The sequence below is a fragment of the Eschrichtius robustus genome, chromosome 2 (assembly GCF_028021215.1).
Source record: "Eschrichtius robustus isolate mEscRob2 chromosome 2, mEscRob2.pri, whole genome shotgun sequence".
NCBI lineage: Eukaryota > Metazoa > Chordata > Mammalia > Artiodactyla > Eschrichtiidae > Eschrichtius > Eschrichtius robustus.
In genome coordinates, this window is record NC_090825.1 from 169,473,679 (window position 1) to 169,494,547 (window position 20,869).

The 20,869-nt window shown below is 56.8% G+C and overlaps 4 protein-coding genes across 6 annotated transcripts; 2 read left to right on the forward strand and 2 right to left on the reverse strand.

The window, feature by feature from the left end:
• Nucleotides 1-119: 119 nt before the first annotated feature.
• Nucleotides 120-4,055, forward strand: WDR83 (WD repeat domain 83). Its single transcript, XM_068536828.1, has 9 exons — nucleotides 120-337; nucleotides 421-541; nucleotides 624-729; nucleotides 1,000-1,048; nucleotides 1,132-1,258; nucleotides 2,216-2,283; nucleotides 2,380-2,488; nucleotides 2,567-2,681; nucleotides 3,747-4,055. The coding sequence occupies exons 1-9, from the start codon at nucleotides 136-138 to the stop codon at nucleotides 3,894-3,896; spliced, it is 1,047 nt and encodes a 348-aa protein (XP_068392929.1). The 5' UTR covers nucleotides 120-135; the 3' UTR covers nucleotides 3,897-4,055.
• Nucleotides 3,940-8,030, reverse strand: DHPS (deoxyhypusine synthase). Of its 2 annotated transcripts, none has more exons than XM_068536826.1 (9): nucleotides 7,719-8,030; nucleotides 6,983-7,147; nucleotides 6,643-6,764; nucleotides 6,130-6,226; nucleotides 5,956-6,042; nucleotides 5,413-5,518; nucleotides 5,232-5,335; nucleotides 4,246-4,371; nucleotides 3,940-4,161 (listed from the first exon to the last, which is right to left on the reverse strand). In XM_068536826.1, exons 1-9 carry the CDS (start codon nucleotides 7,923-7,925, stop codon nucleotides 4,066-4,068), a joined length of 1,110 nt encoding a protein of 369 aa, XP_068392927.1. In that variant the 5' UTR covers nucleotides 7,926-8,030; the 3' UTR covers nucleotides 3,940-4,065. The 2 variants fall into 2 exon arrangements, with proteins under 2 accessions (XP_068392927.1, XP_068392928.1); XM_068536827.1 differs by lacking the exon at nucleotides 7,719-8,030 and adding an exon at nucleotides 7,276-7,480.
• A 163-nt stretch (nucleotides 8,031-8,193) lies between these two features.
• GNG14 (G protein subunit gamma 14) lies at nucleotides 8,194-13,268 on the forward strand. The gene is given in 4 exon segments (XM_068536830.1): nucleotides 8,194-8,449; nucleotides 9,608-9,680; nucleotides 12,272-12,458; nucleotides 12,461-13,268. Coding segments are annotated over 2 exon segments (300 nt in total). The 5' UTR covers nucleotides 8,194-8,449; nucleotides 9,608-9,680; the 3' UTR covers nucleotides 12,574-13,268.
• On the reverse strand, nucleotides 13,260-18,829 carry FBXW9 (F-box and WD repeat domain containing 9). Of its 2 annotated transcripts, XM_068536825.1 has the most exons (10): nucleotides 18,332-18,829; nucleotides 17,035-17,174; nucleotides 16,828-16,956; nucleotides 15,543-15,655; nucleotides 15,366-15,457; nucleotides 14,284-14,432; nucleotides 14,081-14,194; nucleotides 13,861-13,950; nucleotides 13,708-13,773; nucleotides 13,260-13,634 (listed from the first exon to the last, which is right to left on the reverse strand). In XM_068536825.1, the coding sequence occupies exons 1-10, from the start codon at nucleotides 18,738-18,740 to the stop codon at nucleotides 13,560-13,562; spliced, it is 1,377 nt and encodes a 458-aa protein (XP_068392926.1). In that variant the 5' UTR covers nucleotides 18,741-18,829; the 3' UTR covers nucleotides 13,260-13,559. The 2 variants fall into 2 exon arrangements, with proteins under 2 accessions (XP_068392926.1, XP_068392925.1); XM_068536824.1 differs by having other exon boundaries at nucleotides 13,260-13,773.
• Between the last annotated feature and the right edge of the window lie 2,040 nt (nucleotides 18,830-20,869).

Consider the following 20,869-nt stretch of genomic DNA (forward strand, 5'->3'; position numbering starts at 1 on the left):
AGAAGCCAAAAATATTCCAAGAAAACAGGACGTGGGGAAAGAAACCGGAAAGCTGGAAACAAGCTTCAGTGTTTCCAACGCTTTCTCCAAAAAGCCTAAACGTTGAACCCGGAAGTGAGAAATAGGAAGTAGACTATGGAGGACAATAATAAGGTTACACCAAAGCGTGGGTTCCCAGGGCAGAAAGCCTTGGTGCAGGCTACTCTACGGTGGCGAGGAAGGGAGGGCGGAGCAATGGCTTTCCCGGAGCCAAAACCGCGGGGCCCGGAGCTGCCTCAGAAACGGTTGAAGACGTTGGACTGCGGGCAGAGGGCGGTGCGAGCCGTGCGATTTAATGGTGAGCGCCCTTATCTTCATTCCGGGTCCTACCTCCTCCTCCTGAAGTCGGCGGCCCAGTAACCCCCTCGTGGTGTTCCCCAGTGGATGGCAATTACTGTCTGACTTGCGGCAGCGACAAGACCCTGAAGCTGTGGAGCCCGCTGCGAGGGACGCTACTGCGGACGTACAGCGGCCACGGCTACGAGGTGCTGGACGCGGCAGGGTGAGCCGGGGGCCAGGCCGGGATCGAGGCGCTGAGGCCGGGATCAGAGGTAGACGCTGATCTTCCCTGCTCTGCCCTCTAGCTCCTTTGACAACAGCAGTCTCTGCTCCGGCGGCGGGGACAAGGCAGTGGTGCTGTGGGATGTGGCATCGGGGCAGGTCGTGCGCAAATTCCGGGGCCACGCGGGGGTGAGTGCAAGCAAGAAAAGGCCGCGTTAGAACGGACCTGAATTGCGTGTAGGTGGTGACAGGGACTCCCCCCCTCCCCACGCAATTACAGCGCAAGGATCCTTCCCCACGGCCCCGCCTTCACCAAGCCCTGTCCTTGCAGTTCCTCCAAAAACTTTCATCTCCCCTACCCCTAGCCTTTTCCCTTGCTTTAACTTGCACTGGGAACCCTGCTTTTATCCCCATCCTCCAAAGTCCAGCCTTCTCTAAGCTGCTGTTCCTGTTTTGCAGAAGGTGAACACGGTGCAGTTTAATGAAGAGGCCACAGTTATCCTGTCTGGTGAGTCCGGGGCCTAGGCAGGTGGGCGCAGGGGGCTGCCCCGGCCCCCCCAAACCTGATCCACCTTCATGCTGACCTCACAGGCTCTATTGATTCCACCATCCGCTGCTGGGACTGCCGCTCGCGGAGACCTGAGCCTATACAGAAGCTGGACGAAGCCAAGGATGGCATATCCAGCGTGAAGGTGTCAGACCATGAGGTCCTCGCAGGGTGAGTGGGGCCAGGACCTTGCCCCTCCCCAGGTGCCATTGGGGATCATAGCTGTCTCTGTACTTAGATTAAAATCTACTCTCCTCACTGCACTCACAAGGCCTTGCATGGTCTGGTCTCTGTTGTGCTCTCAGTTTTTATTCATTCCCAGGCTCATTTCTGTTAAATATGCCACACATGCTCGCACCCCAGGACCGACTTTTGCAATTGCTCTTCCTCTGCCTGGGCTACCCTTCTACTACTTATTCAGAGTGTGTTTGAGCACCACCTGCAGGTCACATTTTCAGTCAATGAGCATACAGGAGTGAAAAGATAGGAAAACAAGGAAAAACCCCCACTAACATAGAGTTGATATTCTAACTGCAGGAGACAAACAATTAAAAAAAAAATATTCCCATGCAGGGCTGCCCAAATGTTGCCACAACCTGAGGGAGTGCCGATACCACCACTGGGGGCATTTGGGCTGCATGGCCTGTTGGCCTACCCAGTTCCCACACATCCCCCCTTGGACTGCACATGGTTGGCTCCTTCTCATCCTCAAGTACCAATTCAAACGTCACCTCCTCGGGGAGCTGATTACCCTCAGTCAGCAAGGCTCCACGTTGGCAGCAAGTGCTCCTGGCTTGGTAGGAGCTGTGTCCCAAGCTCCCACACAGGGTTGTAGCCCAGAGAAGGAGCTCAGTATAAATAAGAAACAGATGCAGTGGGACCTGATTGGCCCCTGGGGCTGAGTCTCAAAGCCAGTGCCTCAGAATTCCACTCATGAATTCACTTCAGTGCATGTTTTCTGTGGCCGGTCCTGAACATGACATGACAGTGAAGGGTGCCCAGGAAGGGCAGGCACCCAGCGTTGCTCTCAGGGCCCTGGCCAGGTGAGAGGGTACAGGAGCACCGAAGCTGGAGCCCTGGACCTACTGGCCCCTGTGATGCTTCAGCTGGATCCACCCTCTCTTGCAGCTCCGTAGATGGCCGGGTAAGGCGCTATGACCTGAGGATGGGGCACCTCTTCTCAGACTACGTGGGCAGTGAGTGTGGCTGGGGCTGTGAGGCAGGCAGGGAAGGTGGGGGCAGCACAGGAGACCCCAGCCTGACCTGCTTGCCCACCCCTCCCCTTCCCCCAGGCCCCATCACCTGCACCTGCTTCAGCCGGGACGGGCAGTGCACCCTGGTGTCCAGCCTGGACTCCACGTTGCGGCTTCTAGACAAGGACACAGGGGAGCTGCTGGGCGAGTGAGTCCTCAGGGCTGTGGGGCCCCTCCCCCACTTCCAGTAAGGCCCCAAACCCCCACTGATGCCACTCACATCCAGGTACACGGGCCATAAGAACCAGGAGTACAAGCTGGACTGCTGCCTGAGCGAGCGCGACACGCACGTGGTCAGCTGCTCTGAGGATGGGAAGGTGTTCTTCTGGGACCTGGTGGAGGTGAGCCTCTGCACCGGGGGGCCTGCCCTGTCCTTACCTGAGTCACTCCCAGGCCTCTATAAGGGAGTGCTGTTGGAACTGGGGGCTGGAAGGAGTGAGTGAGGGGATGAGGCGAGAACGTTCCTGGCAAAGGGCACAGCACGTGCTAGGGCTCGGGGTTGTGGCACACACGCACTGGTCAGGAGATAGAAGCATTTTGGATGGCATTGGCGGCAGCAGAATCCAGGTCAGGCAGAGCCACTAGGACTGACCCTGGGGTAGGAGGAGCGGATAGTGGCATCTGACCTCAGGGGAGACAGGGCTGTAGTTGTTCAGGAAATCTGAGCTACCTCTGAGCATCCGTGTGGTATCCAGCCCCCAAGCCCTGTGAGCCCTGTCCTCATGTGTCTCAGCCTGGTGGGGGCGTCAGGATGCAAACTGACCAGCCAGGCGTAGTGGGGTCAGAGCCAGAGAAGTAAGCCTCCTAAGAGGATGGAGGGAACCGGGGGGCCCTGGAGAGTCCAGGGGCCAGCTCTCCCTCTGGGAACTAAGAAGGTGCCAATGTTCTGCCTACTTCTCGAGTTTCCTGTAGACCGGAAGTCACCCTGAAGGGGAGGGCACATGAAGGGACACTTTCCAGGTGGAAAGAGGAATGGTGGCCTGCTTGAGGAACTGTGTTTGTTGAGCTATAACTGCAGGGTGATGAAGGGAGCAGGCATTGAGGCTATCAAGTGGGCGGGCGAAGCCCAGATGGTGGCAGAGGGGGAGGGAAGCTGGGACCCACATGTGACCGGCCGTGGAGGAGGGTAGTGGCTGTGAAGGTGGAGAGAATCAGCAATCTCTGGGCATGGTCTAAAGGTAGAACCAAGAGGATTTACCGACGAAGGGATGTGAGATGTAAGAGAAAGATTCAAGATGTTTGACCTGAGCACCTGGAAGGACAGAGTGACTGAGGGGCTGAGTTTGTGGCTGGTTAGGTTTACAGTGTCTCGGAAGCACTTAAGACGCATGTGGCTGAAAGCGGGGGAGAAGCAGCTGAGGGGAGGGAGACACACTGGTGACACTCCCAACCCCCTCACTCCACAGGGTGCCCTGGCGCTGGCCCTGCCTGTAGGTCCCAGTGTGGTGCAGTCGCTGGCCTACCACCCCACGGAGCCCTGCTTGCTGACCGCCATGGGGGGCAGCATCCAGTGCTGGCGGGAAGAGACCTACAAGGCTGAGGATGGCACAGGCTGAAGCCAGGGGACCCACGACCAAGGACAGAGAGAGAGACACAGCCTGAGAAGGACCACTGAGACCATTTATTCTAGACATGCTGCTGACCAAGGAGTTGGGAGGAGCTGGGTCTGCAAACTAATAAATAGAGGAGGTGGTGAGGCCTCCCTGGGGCTGCACCGTCCAGTGTTCAGTCCTCATTCTTCTCGGGCGTGAAGGCATCTACCTTCTGGGCAAAGGTTTCAGCCACGAGCAGCGGAAAGACCAGGGAGGCATCAGCATAGACCTGTGGAGGGGACTCAGGTGAGCCACGGGACCCAAGGCTGTACCCTGGGAGACCCTGTGCCCCAGCTGGCTGGCCGGCCCTCACCTTGACAGGCTGTGCGTCCACCCGGATCTTGCCCCAAGAGACAGCTTCATCTGGCCGGGCGCCCGAGTCAGAGCCATCAAACTCCTGGGCTGTGTTGATGTAGACGGCATAGTCAGCCCCATTCCGCTGTGGGGAGGGGCAGAGTGGGCTGTCAGCCACACAGGCTCCAAGGCAGGGCACTGTAGCTAGAGGCTGAGGGACGTGTTCCAGATGAAGGAAGCCCTTGGCGGCCCCTCACTCCAAGGGAAGGGCCCCACGTCAACATCTGGGCAGAGTGAGGGGTCACGGGATGCTGGGCAGACAGTGGGCAGTGTTGCTCCAGACTCACCTCCTAGGTAGCAAGAGCCCTCCCACATCTGCCACCAGCTCTACAGAAGACCTCCAAATCCAACTTACCTCTCCCCTCTCTATGGCCCCCACCCTGGCCCCCTCATTTGTTCCCCCCAGAGCAGCCAGAGAGCGCCTCGAGAGCACCTGAGTGGCCCTCAAGGCCCTGCACTTTCTGCCTGTCACCTCCTGCCTCACCTCCTCCCACTCTCGCCTTCACCAGCCTCCTAGCTGTTCCCTGACCTACATCAGGCACCTCAGAACCTTTGCACTGACTGGTCCCTCTGCCGGGAATTCTATCTCGCCCCCACACCCCAGGACAACCACATGGCTCATGGGACCACCCCCTGAAAAACCTCTGCTCGCAGGTCACATTTCCCAGGAAGCTTTCCCTTTTATGAACAGCACCCCTTTCACTTGCCATCTCGACATCCTCCCTTATTTTTCTCCATAGCAATTACTGCCACCTGATATGCATGTCAGCTGTTTGCTATCTCCCCCCACCAGAACATCAGTTCCAGGAGGGCAGGGATCTTGGCCTGTCTAGTCCACAGCTGTCTACCCAGCACATGGCATAGGCCTAGTACACAGGCCTGTCTGCATGACAGGCCTGAGTGCCACCCCCTAGTAGGGAGCACACACACTCCATCCCTGCTCACCATGAGGTTGGCGTTGGCAATGTGGTGCTTGACCATGCCACCGCCCAGGATGATCATCCCAGTGCGCTTGGCGAAGATGGCCTGTGTGTTGATGAGCCTCAGGTCTGGGAAAGAGGGCTGTGTCAGGCCGCGGGCCCAGGCAGCCCTCCTCCCCCTCTCCTCTGGGGCCCTAGCACCTTACCTTCAACGATGTCCAGGACCAGGCCTGGGTTCTTATAGGAATGGAAGAAGATCATGTCACCCAGCGAGCCATCTGTGAGTGCCGGGCTCAACACAGGGATGTGGTTCTAGGAAAGAGCAAGACAGGAGAGCGGTTAGAGCTCAGAGCCCTGCAGGGGCAGTCTGGGGGCATTCCCTCCTCTCTGCCTGATTCTGGGCAGGGAGCTTAACTTCACTTGTGCCTGGCACATAAAGAATGGTAGCTCTTATTTTTCTGATTGCTGGACCCCATAGCCTCTGAGGAGCATGGGACCCTACACCAGGTCCCATGGGGGCTGCTAAGCACTGCCCCCAACTGCTTCCCAGTAGTCTAGGAGTAGAGCCAGAATACAAGGACCACACTCAACAGCTGTGGGACCTCAGGCAAATTGCCTAACCTCTCTGTTTCTGAGGTTCCTCACCTAGGAGTGGGAATGATAAGAATAGTACCAACTCCCCAGGTGGCTGTAAAGATGAAACAACACATGCCAAAGCATGGCAACTTTGCCCCCACCCAGCCCCTCACCTTCTGGGCCCAGTAATACACTGACTCTGGGTTGTTTATCTCCTTGCCAAGCCGGGCGATCATCTTGGAAGGCGTCCACTTCACACCCTAGGAGGAGACATCAGCTTCAGCTAGCAGCACCTCCCCTGACACCCACCGTGCCACCCCCCCCCCCCCAGGTTGCTCCAGCCTCACCTCCGTGTTCTGCTCCAGCACCATCTGGTCCAAAATGGGCATCAGCCAGTCCTCAAACTTGCAGTAATTGTCATTGGGCACCAGCAGGTTTCCGATCCTGGGGACAGGAGGCATGTGGGCATCAGGGTCCAGGACCCTCAGCCTGGCTCCCCTACCCAGCACCACTCAGGGCCCCCCACCTGTGTTTTTTTGTTTGTTTTTTTTTAAAGCCAGGTTGCATTGTTTTATTTATTTATTTATTTATGGCTGTGTTGGGTCCTCGTTTCTGTGCGAGGGCTTTCTCTAGTTGCAGCAAGCGGGGGCCACTCTTCATCGCGGTGCGCGGGCCTCTCATAATCGCGGCCTCTCTTGTTGCGGAGCACAGGCTCCAGACGCGCAGGCTCAGTAATTGCGGCTCACGGGCCTAGTTGCTCCGCGGCATATGGGATCCTCCCAGACCAGGGCTCGAACCCGTGTCCCCTGCATTGGCAGGCAGATTCTCAACCACTGCGCCACCAGGGAAGCCCCTCCCACCTGTTGATCCCGTTCTCACGTAGCTCCTTCCCCCTGAGGCTGAACTCGCCCAGGTATGTGGGCGCCAGGCACTTGATGAGATCCTCCTCCACACCCCCAGCCGTGGTCACCAAGACGTCCACCTGCAGTCATAAGGCAGTGAGGTTGGCCAAGGAAGGGACGCCCTGCTTTCGTACCAGGCAGGACTCCTAACTCCCAACTCTCATCCAGTGACCCTTGTGGGGAGCTCTGCTGCAAAACAAAACTGACCCATAGTTCCCTATCTCACTTCTATGACCAGTAATCTTATTGCCCATTAAGACCCAGAGAGGCCAAGGCCACAACCCCACCAGGTCCCCACCATGTTGTGCTGCACGAGGTAACGGATGGTCTCACGAATGCCCGAACTGATGAGGTTGGATGTGTAGCCCAGAAAAATGGTGCAGCCGGTGAGTGGGCGGCAGCTCTGGGTCAGGTCTGCATGTTGGTCTTCATCCTGAGCCAGCGGCTCTAGTTTCTTCTCTATCTAGGTGTATAAGGGCAGGGTCGAGTTAACCTCTGGCCCCAAACTCCAGCCCAAGGACCCCAGGTGGGTTTCAGAGACAGACTCCGCGCCCAGGCCCTGCCCACTGAGGGATATGGGACCACTTCTACCTGGAACCAGGGAATGAACACCCCTGTGCAGCCTCCGCCCTTTCCACAGCCCAAGTCTCAGGTCACACACTCAGGCTTCGCCCCTTTTCAGGAATCACTTTTGCAGGCCCGACCCCTCTCCCCAGTGGGAAAAGCAAATCCAACCTCAGGTCCCGCCCTGCCTTAGGCTCCTCCTTCAATCCCTTCCTCAACTGCGCGGTCTGGCTCCAGACTCCGCCCATTCCAAAATACTTGCAACATGTTGCCTATAACGCGCCCCCTACCTAGAATCAGTCCCAACCCACTCCCCAGCACAAAAACTCCCGCCCAGGAGGGGGTCCCCGTCTCTCTCCAACTATCGGACGAAAAACACACCTCCTCCCAGGGAAGTCCCGCCCCCAAGTACCCCACAGTGCTACTGGAGGCCACGCCCCTCAACCCAGGAAGTCCCACCCAGGCCTCACCATGGCGTTGACTTGCTGTACCGCGCGCCCGAAGTTGGTGGCCTGGAAACCAGTAGTGCCGAAGGCCTCCAGCAGCGCGCGGTAGTTCACGCCACGGTTGAAGTCGTAGCCTCGGACCTGGGCGCTCTCGGACGGCAGTGCCGAGCTGTGCTTCAACACGGCGGCCAGCGCCGCCGCGGGTGCCCCCCTCTCCAGGGGACCCTCCATGCTCCTGCGGCCGCACTGTCAAATCAGAGCCGCCCCAGGCCAGGCCTCCGGCAGCCTCGAACACCTTTAAGCCCCAGCACGCACAACCTGCGGAGGGCCGGAAGTTGTGTATGTCACATGACCCGCCGACGCCCGGATTCCAGGGTGCAGCCTTCTTTGCTTGTGTATTCCGTAGTACGGAAGCCTCAAGGAGCCAGTATCTCCTGTTTCTCGTGTTCTCAGTCTCAGATGAATGAGGAGCCCGCTGGAGACCCACCACGTTGCGTGGCGCTTGCCCATTCGTTTCTGTCCTCTCAGAGAGAGAGGATGGCTTCTTAGACGTCGCCCTTGGACAGAATTCGAATCACCAGGAAGTAGCAGATAGTTTCTGCCTCTGAGCGTCTCTCGTCAAATGGGATAGTGATCCCTGTTCGTGTCTTGCAAGTCTCCAGAGCCTCCACATGCTGCATAACCTTCTGGTCTTCCTTCCCCTGGCAGCTGCAGCTGTCACCTCCTCTGGGAAGCCTTCCCTGACCTTTTTCTGGGTAAGAGACCTCCTCTGAGATCCAGGGCTGACATCTCTTTCCCTCCAGCAAGACTGAGATCCTGGAGGGTGGTGTCCGTATCTCATAGGTCCTCCAAACCATGCATAGGGTCTGGTCCAGAGGGACCCCTTTAATCACTCACTCTGCAGTTTATGGAGTCTACACTATACATTGGGCTTTGTGCTGGGTGCTGCATATTTATCAGTGAACAAAATGCAGACCCTACCCTTCTGGAGCCCACAGTTTGGGGAGCTAGAAGGGTAACAACAGTGGTAAGTGCTATGTAGAATTAAACGGGCTGATGTGAGAGTCCATGGGGTTGGGGGTGGGTGGAAGAGTTGGTGGTTTTATTTGGAGGGAGAGGTGGTTGGGGAAGGATGCCAAGGAGGGAGGTGACATTTCAGCCAAGGTCAGAAGACGCCCCATATGTGAAGATCTGGGGGAGGCCATTCCCACTGGGAGAGAGAACAGCCAGTGCAAAGGCCCTGAGGCTAAAAAGGAGCCTACTTAATTAGAGGAATAGAACATTCTCCTTGACAGCCCCCACTTGGATCTCAAACTCCTGGCCTCAGTTCCCTCGCCACCTAACCCTGATCTTCCTGCAGTCTGCCACATCTCTGCAAACAGCCCTACCTTCCACTCATCTAGTAGGCTGAAAACTGGGGAGTTGAGCCTGGTGTTTCCCCTTTTCTCACATCCCACATCCATCCCTCCACATGTCTGCCAAATTCTACCTACAAAATAGGTGCTTTTCTTTGTTTTCTTTTCTTTTTATTTATTTATTTTTGGCTGCATTAGGTCTTCGTTGCAGCGCGCGGGCTCCAGTAATTGTGGCACGTGGGCTTAGTAGTTGTGGCTCGCGGGCTCAGTAGTTGTGGCTCGTGGGCTGTAGAGCGCAGGCTCAGTAGTTGTGGTGCACGGGCTTAGTTGCTCCGGGACGTGTGGGATCTTCCGGACCAGGGCTCGAACCTGTGTCCCCTGCATTGGCAGGCGGATTCTTAACCACTGCACCATTAGGGAAGCCTTCTTCTTCTTTCTTTTTTTTTTTTTTTTTTTTTTTTTTTAATTGAGATGTAGTTGACATATAACGTTATATTGGTTTCAGGTGTACAACATGATTCAATATTTATATCCAGGTGTTTTTCTTCATCCCCACAGCCTCCATGCTGGGCACCTTCCCCTTCAGTTCATCCCCCAGCTGTAGCCAGAGAGTTCCTTAAACAAAAATCAGGTATGTCATTCTCTGTTAAAACGCTGTTACCGTGGTTTCCTCCTACGGGTAAACTCCGAGCTCTTCACCGTGGCCTGAGAAGGCACTGACTTGCCTGCCCTCGTGTCCCACCGCTTGCCCTCACTCACTTTTCTCCAGCTACACTGACCTTCTGGCTGTTCTAGAACCCACCAAGCTCTTTCCTGACCAAGGGGCGACGCACCTGCTGCTCTGCCTGGAACACCCACTTCCCCAGCTCCTTCTCCTCTGGGCCTCAGTCCAAATGTCACCTCCTCCAAGAGGCCTGCCCTGACCACCTGCTCTCACCTTTACCTTGCTTTTGTTGTCTTTCACAGCACTTAATACATTTTGTTTGCTCTTGTTCATTGTTCCCTGACTAGAACAGCAGCTCCGTGAGGGCAGGATTTTGTCTGGTTTCACGCTGTTCCTTTTACTTTGCACAGTGTGGGGGCACATATTGGGACCTTGGCAAAAATGGACAAACAAACACACACAGTGAGGTCAGGGTGATCCATGAAGAATGAAGGGGGAAGGGGTTGAGAAGAAGTTAATTCAGAGAGGGCAGAAGGTGCCAGACCAGGCAGGGCCCTGTGTGCTATATAGTAAGGAGGGTGGGTTTTACTCTAAGAGGCTGGGTGGGAAACAATAGGAGAGTTTTTTAAACGGACTGAGGGGCTCTGATTTATTTTTCTCCAATTTTTTAAAATAATTTTTTTTTTTTTTTTTTTTTGGCTGCCTTGGGTCTTCGTTGCTGCACGTGGGCTTTCTCTGGTTGCGGCGAGCGGGGGCTACTCTTCATTACAGTGTGTGGGCTTCTCACTGCGGTGGTTTTTCTTGTTGTGGAGCATGGGCTCTAGGCATGCGGGCTTCAGTAGCTGTGGCTCGCGGGCTCTAGAGCGCAGGCTCGGTAGTTGTGGCGCATGGGCTTAGTCGCTCCGCAGCACATGGGATCTTCCTGGACCAGGGATCAAAGCCGTGTCCCCTGCATTGGCAGGCGGGTTCTTAACCACTGCGCCACCAGGGAAGCCCTATTTTTCTCCAATTTTTAAAATTGTGGTAAAATACACATAAAATTCACCATTGTAACCATTTTTAAGTGCACCGTTCAGAAGCATTAAGTACATTCACATTGTTGTTCAACCATCACCACCATTCATCTCCAGAACTTACCCATCAAACACTAACTCCCCATTCCCTCTCTCTCCTCAGCCCCCAGCAACCCCCATTCTGCTTTCTGTCGCTATGGATTTGACTACTCTAGGGACCTCACATAAGTGGAATCATACACTTTCTGTCATTTTGTGACCGGCTTATTTCACTTAGCATAATGTCCTCAAGGTTCATCCGTGTTGTAGTGTTGATTTATTGAACAGATCCCACTGGCTGACTTGAGGAGAACGGGGTCGAGGCTGTGCAGGGCAGGGGAGACCAGGCAACTGCACTGGTCCAGGCACACTGAGCTGGGGGCGCCAGGACCCGGATGCTACCAACAGGGTGGAGAGAAGTGACCAGTTTGACAACTTGGAAGTTGATCTGTGTATAGCACAGGGAACCCTATTCAGTACTCTGTAATGACCTATATGGGAACAGAATCTTAAAAAGAGTGGATATATGTGTACGTATAACTGACTCACTTTGCTGTACAGCAGAAACTAACACAACATTGTAAATCAACTATAGCCAATTAAAAAAAATTAATTAAAACAAAAGAAAGTGGATCTGATGGCTCTTGAGGAAGGATCAAATGTGGGAATACTGGAAGAAAGGAATGAAGGAGTTAAAGGTTTGAGCCAGAGAAGTTGGATGGATGGTGGTGAATTTGGGGGCTGGAAGTTTCGGGGGAAGATGATCCAGAGTCCAGCTTTGGCCAAGTTAGGTGGGAGACAACCGAGAGATGGGTGTGATGGACCGAGGAGGGAGGAGGTTCCTCAGGTGGGTCTGAGGTCAGGGGAGGGGCTGCAATGAGGCAGGGGAAGCCATCAGCATGAGTGAGTGGATTGAGTCATCTGTGGATGAGAACCCTGGGCCATGAGTGTAGCTGGAGAGAGGAGAGACGGGGCTGCACCTGAAGCAGGTTACACTTTGCACCTCCACCCATCGGAGTAGGGCCGGAGCCTGCCAAAGGACCGTAGGGGCCAGTTAGCAGCAGGGGATCAAACAGGTCAGTGAGAGCCCAGGGCCCCTACACTCCCCCAGCCAAGGTGACACGTGACACCAGGGCAGCCACTGGGCTTCTTGGAGCAGGGACCACCCCCCCCCCACCCCCGCCTCAGCCTCAGCAGCTGCTGCTGCCGCTGGTGACATTTCACTCCATGAGTGTCCTGGCTTCAAAGTCTCTGCAGGGGTTGGGGAGGGAGAGGAAGGGGTTGGAGAGGCCAGGGTGGTGGGGGCGGGAGCCAGAACGGGGCTGCAGGAGGAGGACTGAGCAGCCAGGAGCCAGCCGGGGTCCTCAGCTGAGGTATGTGGTCCTGACAGGGGTTGGGGAGCAGCCACTCCCACCCCTCAGTCCCCAGGGGACACAGGAGGATGTGTGGGAGCTCAGGGTTTGGGGTTCAGCCTGCTGCCTGTGGCTCTGCTTACGACTCCCCCAGATGCCCGGCAAGGTGACCATTGGCAGCGACATCGGGCAGGCCCACTGGGCCGTGGAGCAGCTGCAGATGGAGGTGGGCATCGACCGTGTGAAGGTGAGGCCAGGGCAAGGCGGGTGCATCTGAGCAAGGGGGCAGGTGGACAGCCCAGCCCAGGTCTGGCTAACCGGGCTGGCCTGCAGGTATCCAAGGCGGCCACTGACCTGCTGCAGTTCATGGAGCAGGCCAAGAGTGACCCCTTCCTTGTGGGCATCCCAGCTGCCACCAACCCCTTCAAGGAGAAGAAGCCCTGCACCATCCTATGACCCTGTAGCCCAGACCACCCAGGGGGCCTCAATAAACATGAAGTGAATGCTCCTCAGGGCATGGCTTGGCCAGGTTGCGATGAGGGGCAAAGGGGGACTTTGGGCTTGCAGGGACCAGTGTGGTGTGCAACTGGCCCAGCCTCCCTCCCCGCCCACTCCAGGGTCACGGCCACAGGGGCCCACACACACCCTGGACCCTGGACAGAGGAGCACGCCCCTCCCTCACCCCTACCTGCTGCCCGCCCTCCAGCCTATGGGGTAGCATTAGCAGATCCCCTGTCCCACTGCACAAACACACCCGGGATTAGAGTCGCAATCTACATGCCAGCGCGTGCCACACGCATACACGCCCACATGGCGCGCGCACACACACACACACAGGTGCCATCATACAGGTGCCATGTTCTCAAGTGTCTCCCTCTTCCACACAGACATACACAGACAGGAATACTATAACAACACACACAGCCAGACCGGCCTCCCCGGGGACACTCAGACGCACGTGATCCCTGAAATGCACTCGGGCGGGCACAGGTGCACCCCCACACACACACACACACAGCAGTGGCTGTCGCTGAGGCTCTCATACACCAACTCACAGACACACGCACATCCCTGGCATCCCAGCCCCAAGCAGCCTCGGGCGGAGCCCTCAGGTGACACCAAGCTCACGGTCCAGGCCGGAGCACCAGTACATCACGTTTATTTCTCCCTTGCTCTCCAGGGAGAGCAGGCATCCAAATCATAACACAAACAAGGGCCCGAGGGTGGGGAGCAGCCCCCTGGGTTGGCCGAAACACAAACCTCACCTCCCCTGGCATGGGGCCCAGCCCAGGGACCTCCCCCCTGGACCGTGGCCAGGACCCCTTGTGCCCTACGCCTGTGGGGCGGGGCAGAGGCAGCACCAGCGTGGGGGAAGGTCCCCCCGAGAACGGAGGCTCCAGCCCAGCCTGCCAGCCGGCAGATCCACGTCCACATCTGCCTGCTCAGGCCTGCAGCCTCCAGACCTCCAGCGACAGGCCCCCAGAGGCGGCCACCACCAGGTTGCCCTCAGCGCAGATCTGCAAGGGTGGGGACATGAGGAGTCAGGGGTCCTCTGAGCAGCCAGGCAGGGTGCATGGGACAGGGCCTTACCCCATTCAGCACGTTGTGGTGGCTTCGAGTGCAGATGGTCCTTGGTGGGTCTGTGGGCACGTGCACCTGGTGAGGGGCAATGGGCAAAGGTCACGAGGTGTGCTCCTGGCAAGTGAGGGCGGGTAGAGAGGGGGGACTGTCGCAGGGCCTCACCCGGATGGTCTTGTCGGTGGACGTGGTGTACAAGGCCCCCAGGGAGTGCTTGATCCCTGTGATCTGAGACCTGTGGCCCACATCAAAGGACTGCGGAAGGGAGGGACAGGTGACACTCAGGCGTGGCTCTCCCAAGGCCAGTCCCCCACTGCCACCCAGGGGTTAAGAGGTAGGGAGGCAGCCCAGGGCGGGTCGGGCGGGGGCAAGGGCCTTGGCAGACCCGGACGAGCTGGAAGCAGCCATCCCGGTTGGCGAAGACATGCAGCAGGCCCTGGTTATCGCCGGCCCAGAGCTGAGGCTCCTGGTAGGACATGCAGAGCAGGTAGGAGTCCAGCTGTGGGAGGGACATGGGACGGAGCAGCTCAGGCCAGTCCGGGCACCGCCGCAGCCCTGGTCCCTCCAGCCCCCCTGGGGAGCGCCCACCTGCAGCCGCTGCAGGACGCTGTTGGCTCTGCGGTCAAACACCACCAGCGTGTGGTCCTCGCTGCCTGAGATGATGTGCCGGTCGTCCGCCAGCAGCGCCAGCACCGCGCTTGAGTGCAGCCGCCGGCTCTTCAGCAGGGCCGGGCCAACTTCATGGGCGATGGGCCAGGGAGGAGGGGGGACATCAGAGCCCCTTGGAGGCCCCCTGGCCCACCCCAGGACCCTGGGTCTCCATCCTTCCTGGCAAAATACTACTCTGTCTGCTCCCCCAACCCCCATCCCACAGGTGACCCTGTTGTTCCTCTGCCACCCCAGCTGGATCCGGGCCTCACAGGACCACCAGACCCCCCCCCCCCCAACCCATCTCCATCCCCTCTCCTTCCTCCAGTCCCATCTGCTCTCAGTACAGAATGGACCTCAGCAAGTCCCAGCATAAAATGCTTCCCTCCTCCTGCAGGTCGGCCTGAGACTTGCCGCCACCCCATCCTGGCTCTGGCTCTGCCTGGAAAAGTTACACTGGGCCCTTCAATTAAAATAAGAATGAATAAAAAAATAAATAAATAAGAATGAATAAATAAATAAACAATGGAAAAGGCTTATGTGCCGGGCCAAGTTCATTCTAGGCATTTTAATGTAAACATTTAATCTACCGAAGTTCTTATTGTCATCTCCTCCCATTAGCCCTACGCGGCTGGAGTTATTATTATCTGGATTTGACAAATGGGGAAACCGAGGTTCAAACCTGACTGGGGTCACACAGCTAGGAGGTGGGGGAGCCAGAATTCTCAAGGACTGTCCTGCCTCCTATGGGACTCAGGCTCAGAGGCCCCTCCTCTGGGAGCCCTCCAGTACTTGACCCCACCCCATGTGGAGGCGGGGCTTCCTCTGCCCCCAATACCCACCCCCACCTGTCAACTTTGTGGCCCCCAGCACAACACAGGCCACTCTGAGTGGTCAGCCTCTCGTTATGTGACTGTCACCCCAGTTAGACTGTGAGGCCCAAGTGTCTCCTTCCCCAGGATGACCCTGGAGACACCAGGCAGCCCTGCTCTCCCACCTAGGCTTCAGGGTCCCCAGCCCACCTCTGGGGTCGTAGACGGTCACCTTCTTGTCATAGGTGCCAGTCACCAGTATATCAGGCTGGTAGGACAGGCACAGCACAGCTGCCTTGGCCCTGGGGACACACAGACCACAGGGCTGGGGCTGGGGCCAGACAGGCCCCTGCCCACCCAGGCCCCCCTGCCCAGAACCCCTCACACTTTATCTCGCCAAACTGCTGCCCATCAGCCGCCATGTCCCAGAGCTTCACCGTGCTGTCCCAGGAACCAGAGCACACTCGGTGGTCCAGCGCCGCCAGTGACCACACCCAGCCCTGTGGGACCAGACCCATGTGATCTTCCCCATTTCACAGAACCCAGAGCGAGTCAGCACTGAGTAGAGATTAGAGCCTAGGTCTGTGGGTCTGCCCTCAGAGCCCAGGACATGCGCACCCCAACCTAATAACATTCCTAAATCAAGTTCTGCAGAGCCTCAGCAGCAGCGGTGGTTTGAGGCCACATGACAGTGTGATTGAGAATGGGGCCTCCATGGGAATTTCCTGGCAGTCCAGTGGTTAGGACTCCGAGCTCTCACTGCCAAAGGCCCAGGTTCGATCCCTGGTCAGGGAACTAAGGTCCCGCAAGCTGCGCGGCACACACAAAAATGGGACCTCCAGGGAGTTCCCTGGTGGCCTAGTGTTTAGGATTCTGGGTTTTCGCTGTTGTGGCCCGGGTTCAATCCCTGGTCGGAGAACTAAGATCCCGCAAGCTGCTTGGTATGGGGGGAAAAAAAAAAGAATGGGGCCTCCACTCCATGACCTGGGTGAATGAAGTACCGTCCCTCAGTTTCTTCATTGGGAAAATGGGCATAAAAAAAAGTCCCTGTGTCAGGAGCTAAAATTCACAGAACGCAGCTCCCCACTGACTCATTCCTCACCAAACCCTCTGAGGAGAGTACTATGATGTGTCCCGTTCTACAGATAATGAAACTGGTGCACAGCGAGGTTGAGTCCCTCACCCAAGGTCACACAGCCAGGAAATAGCAGAGTGGGGATTTGAACCCAGCAGCCTGGCTCTGAGACCAAGCTCTTGGCCACCAGCCTAGACCACCTCAATGGCTGGCGGAGGTGCCCCTCCATGACCACCTCTCATGAGATGACAGTCATGCTCAGAGCTGTCTGATCCCCAAGGGTGGCCTCATAACTGCCCTACCTGGGGCCACTCAAGGTATACCTGACATCTCCTAAGCACCTACTGTATACGAGCCTGAGCAACGCTCTTAATGCATCTTAATTCATCTCATTCGTCCTCATCCTAATTGACCTCTGGACAGAAGCAGAAACTAAGGCCCAGAGAAGTCATACGTCTGTCTCACTCAAAGTCACACTAACAATAGCAGAGCAAGATTTAAATCTGTGAGGTCTGGTGCCAAAACCCGTGCCCTTAGCCACGGTACCCTACCCAGGCCGCACGCCTCCTACCTCTGCCTGGCCTCCTACTCCCTCACCTTGTGAGTGCTGTTCTTCTGGGTGCCCAGGGCCTTGACCAGAACCCGGCTGGGCTCCACCCCCAGCTGTTGCAGGTCCCACAGGTTGACATTGCGATCTCGGGAGCCTGACAGGCAGAGTGTCCCACCCTGGGAGAGGAGTGAGGTGATGTCGTTGGGGTCGCCCTGGCCCACCACTGCCTGGCCCTCCACCGACCCCCGTCTCACCTGGAGCAGCAGCACTGAGTCAATGGAAGCAAAGTGCCCATCGGCCAGGCAGAAGTACTCAGCCCTGCGCCCATCCTCTGCCCAGCGCGACAGGTGCTGCTCCAGCTCAATGCAGGCTGTTGGCCAGTCGAAGTCCTCCTCTGTGGGGCGCAAGAGCAGGGTCCCCAGTGGGCAGGAACCCTGCCACCACCCACTCCAGCCGTCCAAGCTCACCGCGCTGGCTTCCGGGGAGCACAACCTGAACCAGACTTGGAGAGAACCCACCTGGATCCCTTACCCCACCCAAGGAGGCCGAGGCTCTAGCTTTGGGACCACCAGCCCACGCACCTGCCGAGCAGGTCTAGGATTGCTCCTTACCCAGTTTCCAGAAATTGGGTAACTGGAGCCTCAGGATCACCTTCCCGGGCCTCATCCCCCAACCCAAGTCTGGGGGACAGCAGCCTCAGGACGTTAAGGCCCTGCCTCACCCCTGGCTAAGGTCCAACCTCAGCCCTCCCAACCCTCAGGCTGGGCACAAGAGCTAGGACTTCATAACTAACACTTCCTGCCTCGGCCATCTGAAACAGACCCATGGAAGTGATTCCCAAACCAGCATCCCAAACCTGGGAGCTTTGTCAAGATGCAGAACCCAAGCCCTTGACCCAACCAAACATCTATGTTTCATCAAGCTGTTCCGTAAAGTCCCATCAATTCAAGATCACCAAGCTGCCTTATCCTCTAGGGACCAAAGACCTTGGGGGCAGGAGAAATTACCACCAGCCCCTGCCTAAGATCCCAGGTTAGAACCTGGACTCGAGGGTCTGTGATTGCTAATATCAGGGATCCCAACCTCTAAACCCTAGCTTAAGTTCAAGGGTTGCAGGCTCTGGACCTGAGTCCTGCCTCACCCTCACCTAGGCGAAGACTCTAGAGGTAAGGGGATTTGGCATCACTAGTTACTGCCTTAGCACCTAGACCCAGAACCTGGGGATTCTTGGGCTTCCTCTGAGCCCCAAGGAGATTCTGACAGCCTAAGACTTCAAGTCCCTGTGTCAACTCCAAGCCTGAGGATCGTTGGATTCCGAGTTCAGGGACCCCAGCTACCCAAGTAGATTTCCACAGCCTCAGGACCCCAAGTATCTGCCTCACAGTCCACCCAGAGGTCAGGGGCTTTGGTACCACCAGTAAGTACCTCAGCCACCGCTGAGCCAGGACAGCCAGGTAGTCTGCTCCAGTGGCTGTACTTACAGCACCCTGGACCCTCCCCCCGCCCCAAGCTTGACCTGGGCGGGCCACCCTGGCCCCCCGGCGCGCGCACCTTCCACCACTGGGTAGGGCGCGCGTACGCGGCGCTGCGCGCGTAGCCTCCAGGTGACATGGTCACGCACGAGGTCGCGCAGCGCGTGGCACACGCGCGGCAGGACGTGGAGCACGAGGCGCGCGTCCAGGTAGGCGCATATCTCGAGCAGCAGCTCCGGAGGAAGGCTCAGCAGGCCCGGAACCGCCACCGCCGGGCCCTTGGACGGGGCCCGCGGTTCCAGAGAGCCAAGGGACACAGCGGGCGCGGGCAGCGGAGGGGCGCGCGAGGGCGCCAGCCCGAGTTTCGGAGGACTGAGCACGCGGGCCACGTAAGCCTCAGCCTGTGCGTCGGGGTCAGGCTCCGGCTCCGGCTCCGAGTCATCGTCCCAGGCGCAGGGATCATCGCGCGGCCCTGGAGGCAGCTCCATGGCGACCGGGTGGGCGCGGCCGGCCCGGCCCTGTCAGCAGCCGGGCCCGCGTCCTGTCTCCTAGGCAGCGCGGGGGGGGGTACTTCCGGCGCTGCCTGATGACGTTAGGGCGCCAACCGGAAGCGACCGGCTCGCGTGGAAACTGGCCGCAGGCTGAAAGCCGGCTCACTGGAAGGGTCTCGTTCTTCAGCCGCGTCGGCCCCGAGCTGGAAAATGCAGATTCCTGGTTCCTGCGTTTTTTAAACTAGCATCTCTGATGGTGCTGATGCAGAGGGCCGGCGGACTCTGGTTTGAAAAACACTGGGCTTCCCTGGTGGCGCAGTGGTTGAGAATCTGCCTGCCAATTGCAGGGGACACGGGTTCGAGCCCTGGTCTGGGAAGATCCCACATGCCGCGGAGCGACTAGGCCCGTGAGCCACAATTACTGAGCCTGCGCGTCTGGAGCCTGTGCTCCGCAACAAGAGAGGCCGCGATAGTGAGAGGCCCGCGCACCGCGATGAAGAGTGGCCCCCACTTGCCGCAACTAGAGAAAGCCCTCGCACAGAAACGAAGACCCAACACAGCCATAAATAAAATAAATAAATAAATAAAATAAAAATAAATAAATAAACAGGAGCTGTTGTTTAAAAAAAAAAAAAAATACGGCCCTGTCGAAGGCACTTCTCACAGGTGACACTGACCTTACAAATACAAGACCCCTTTTTCCTGGTTCGCAGTCTGGGCATGCTAGTGACTCGAACTCCTGTTCTTTTTTTCCAGAGCCAGAAACAAGCAGTTACTCTGCAGAGACCTCGGTGAAAGTTAACTCTGAGTTACACAAAATCCTACTGATAAAAACAGCATCTCATTTACCGACAGCCTCTTTTGAGCCAGGCAGTGTTAACGCACAAATTCTAAGCAGCCCTAGCTATTCCCTCCCCCTGACTTTTTTTCCTTTTTTTTTTTTTTTTTTTGATTTAATTTTATTCATTTTTGGCTGTGTTGGGTTTTCATTGCTGCGCACAGGCTTTCTCTAGTTGCGGCCAATGGGGGCTACTCTTCGTTGCAGTGCGCGGGCTTCTCCTTGCAGTGGTTTCTCTTGTTGCAGAGCACAGGCTCTAGGCGCGCGGGTTTTAGTAGTTGTGGCTCACAGGCTCTAGAGCCCAGGCTCAGTAGTTGTGGCACACGGGCTTAGTTGCTTCGCGGCACGTGGGATCTTCCCGGACCAGGGCTCGAATCCGTGTCCCCTGCATTGGCAGGCAGATTCTTATCCACTGCGCCACCAGGGAAGTCCCCGCCTGACTCTTCTGATAGCCATGTGGCTCTTTGCTCAAATCACCTTCCCAGAGTACCCTACTGTTAAGACTGTGACCATTTTCCATAACGTTCTTTCTCCTCTCCCCGCTGTATTTTTCTCTATGGGACATATCGCTGTTTCACTGATTAGCTTTCCTCTCACTAAAATGCACACACTTGTTAAACGAAAGTTGGTTGTGTGTCAGCATTTTAAAAAATTTTCCCAGGTTGATGCAGGTGATCCTTGGGCTGTACTGAGGTTGCAACAAGATTTTATCCTGAGGCCTGTGTGTCCCCAGATGACAGTTTCTCATTTGCCTTTAACTGTTGCACATATTTACCTATGTCCCATAGGCTTGGCGCTGAGCTGAGCATTCTACAAAAATGTCTAACCTGCCCAGCAATCCAGAGTTGTGAAGTCAAAGATGATAAGAATGCTGCAAGGTCTTGCTCCTTGCCACTCAGTTTAGTCTTTAGTAGATGGGGATCTTGAATCTGGGCTGTAACACTAATGGGTCCCCTTTAGTGAGCTCAGGCTCTAGTGAGCTGTAATTATGTCCCAGAGACTGCATTGCACGTGTTACGTTACCACGTTTAATCTTTAACCTTACTTACTTCCCCACTCCCACAATTATTTCCTGACCTGATTCCTGTGCATCCCTATTTCTAAAACTGCCCAGGCCCCCCTCCACGTCTCTTCTCTACTGCCAAAGCCCAGGACACAAGAGGCCAGATGGAGACCAAGGGTTTCACAAGAAACTGATCTTTACTCAACAAAGTTCTACACAAGTGGAATCTCACGCCACCTTGGCGCCAGTCCCCAGCACAGCACGGTAACAAATGGACAGACCCTG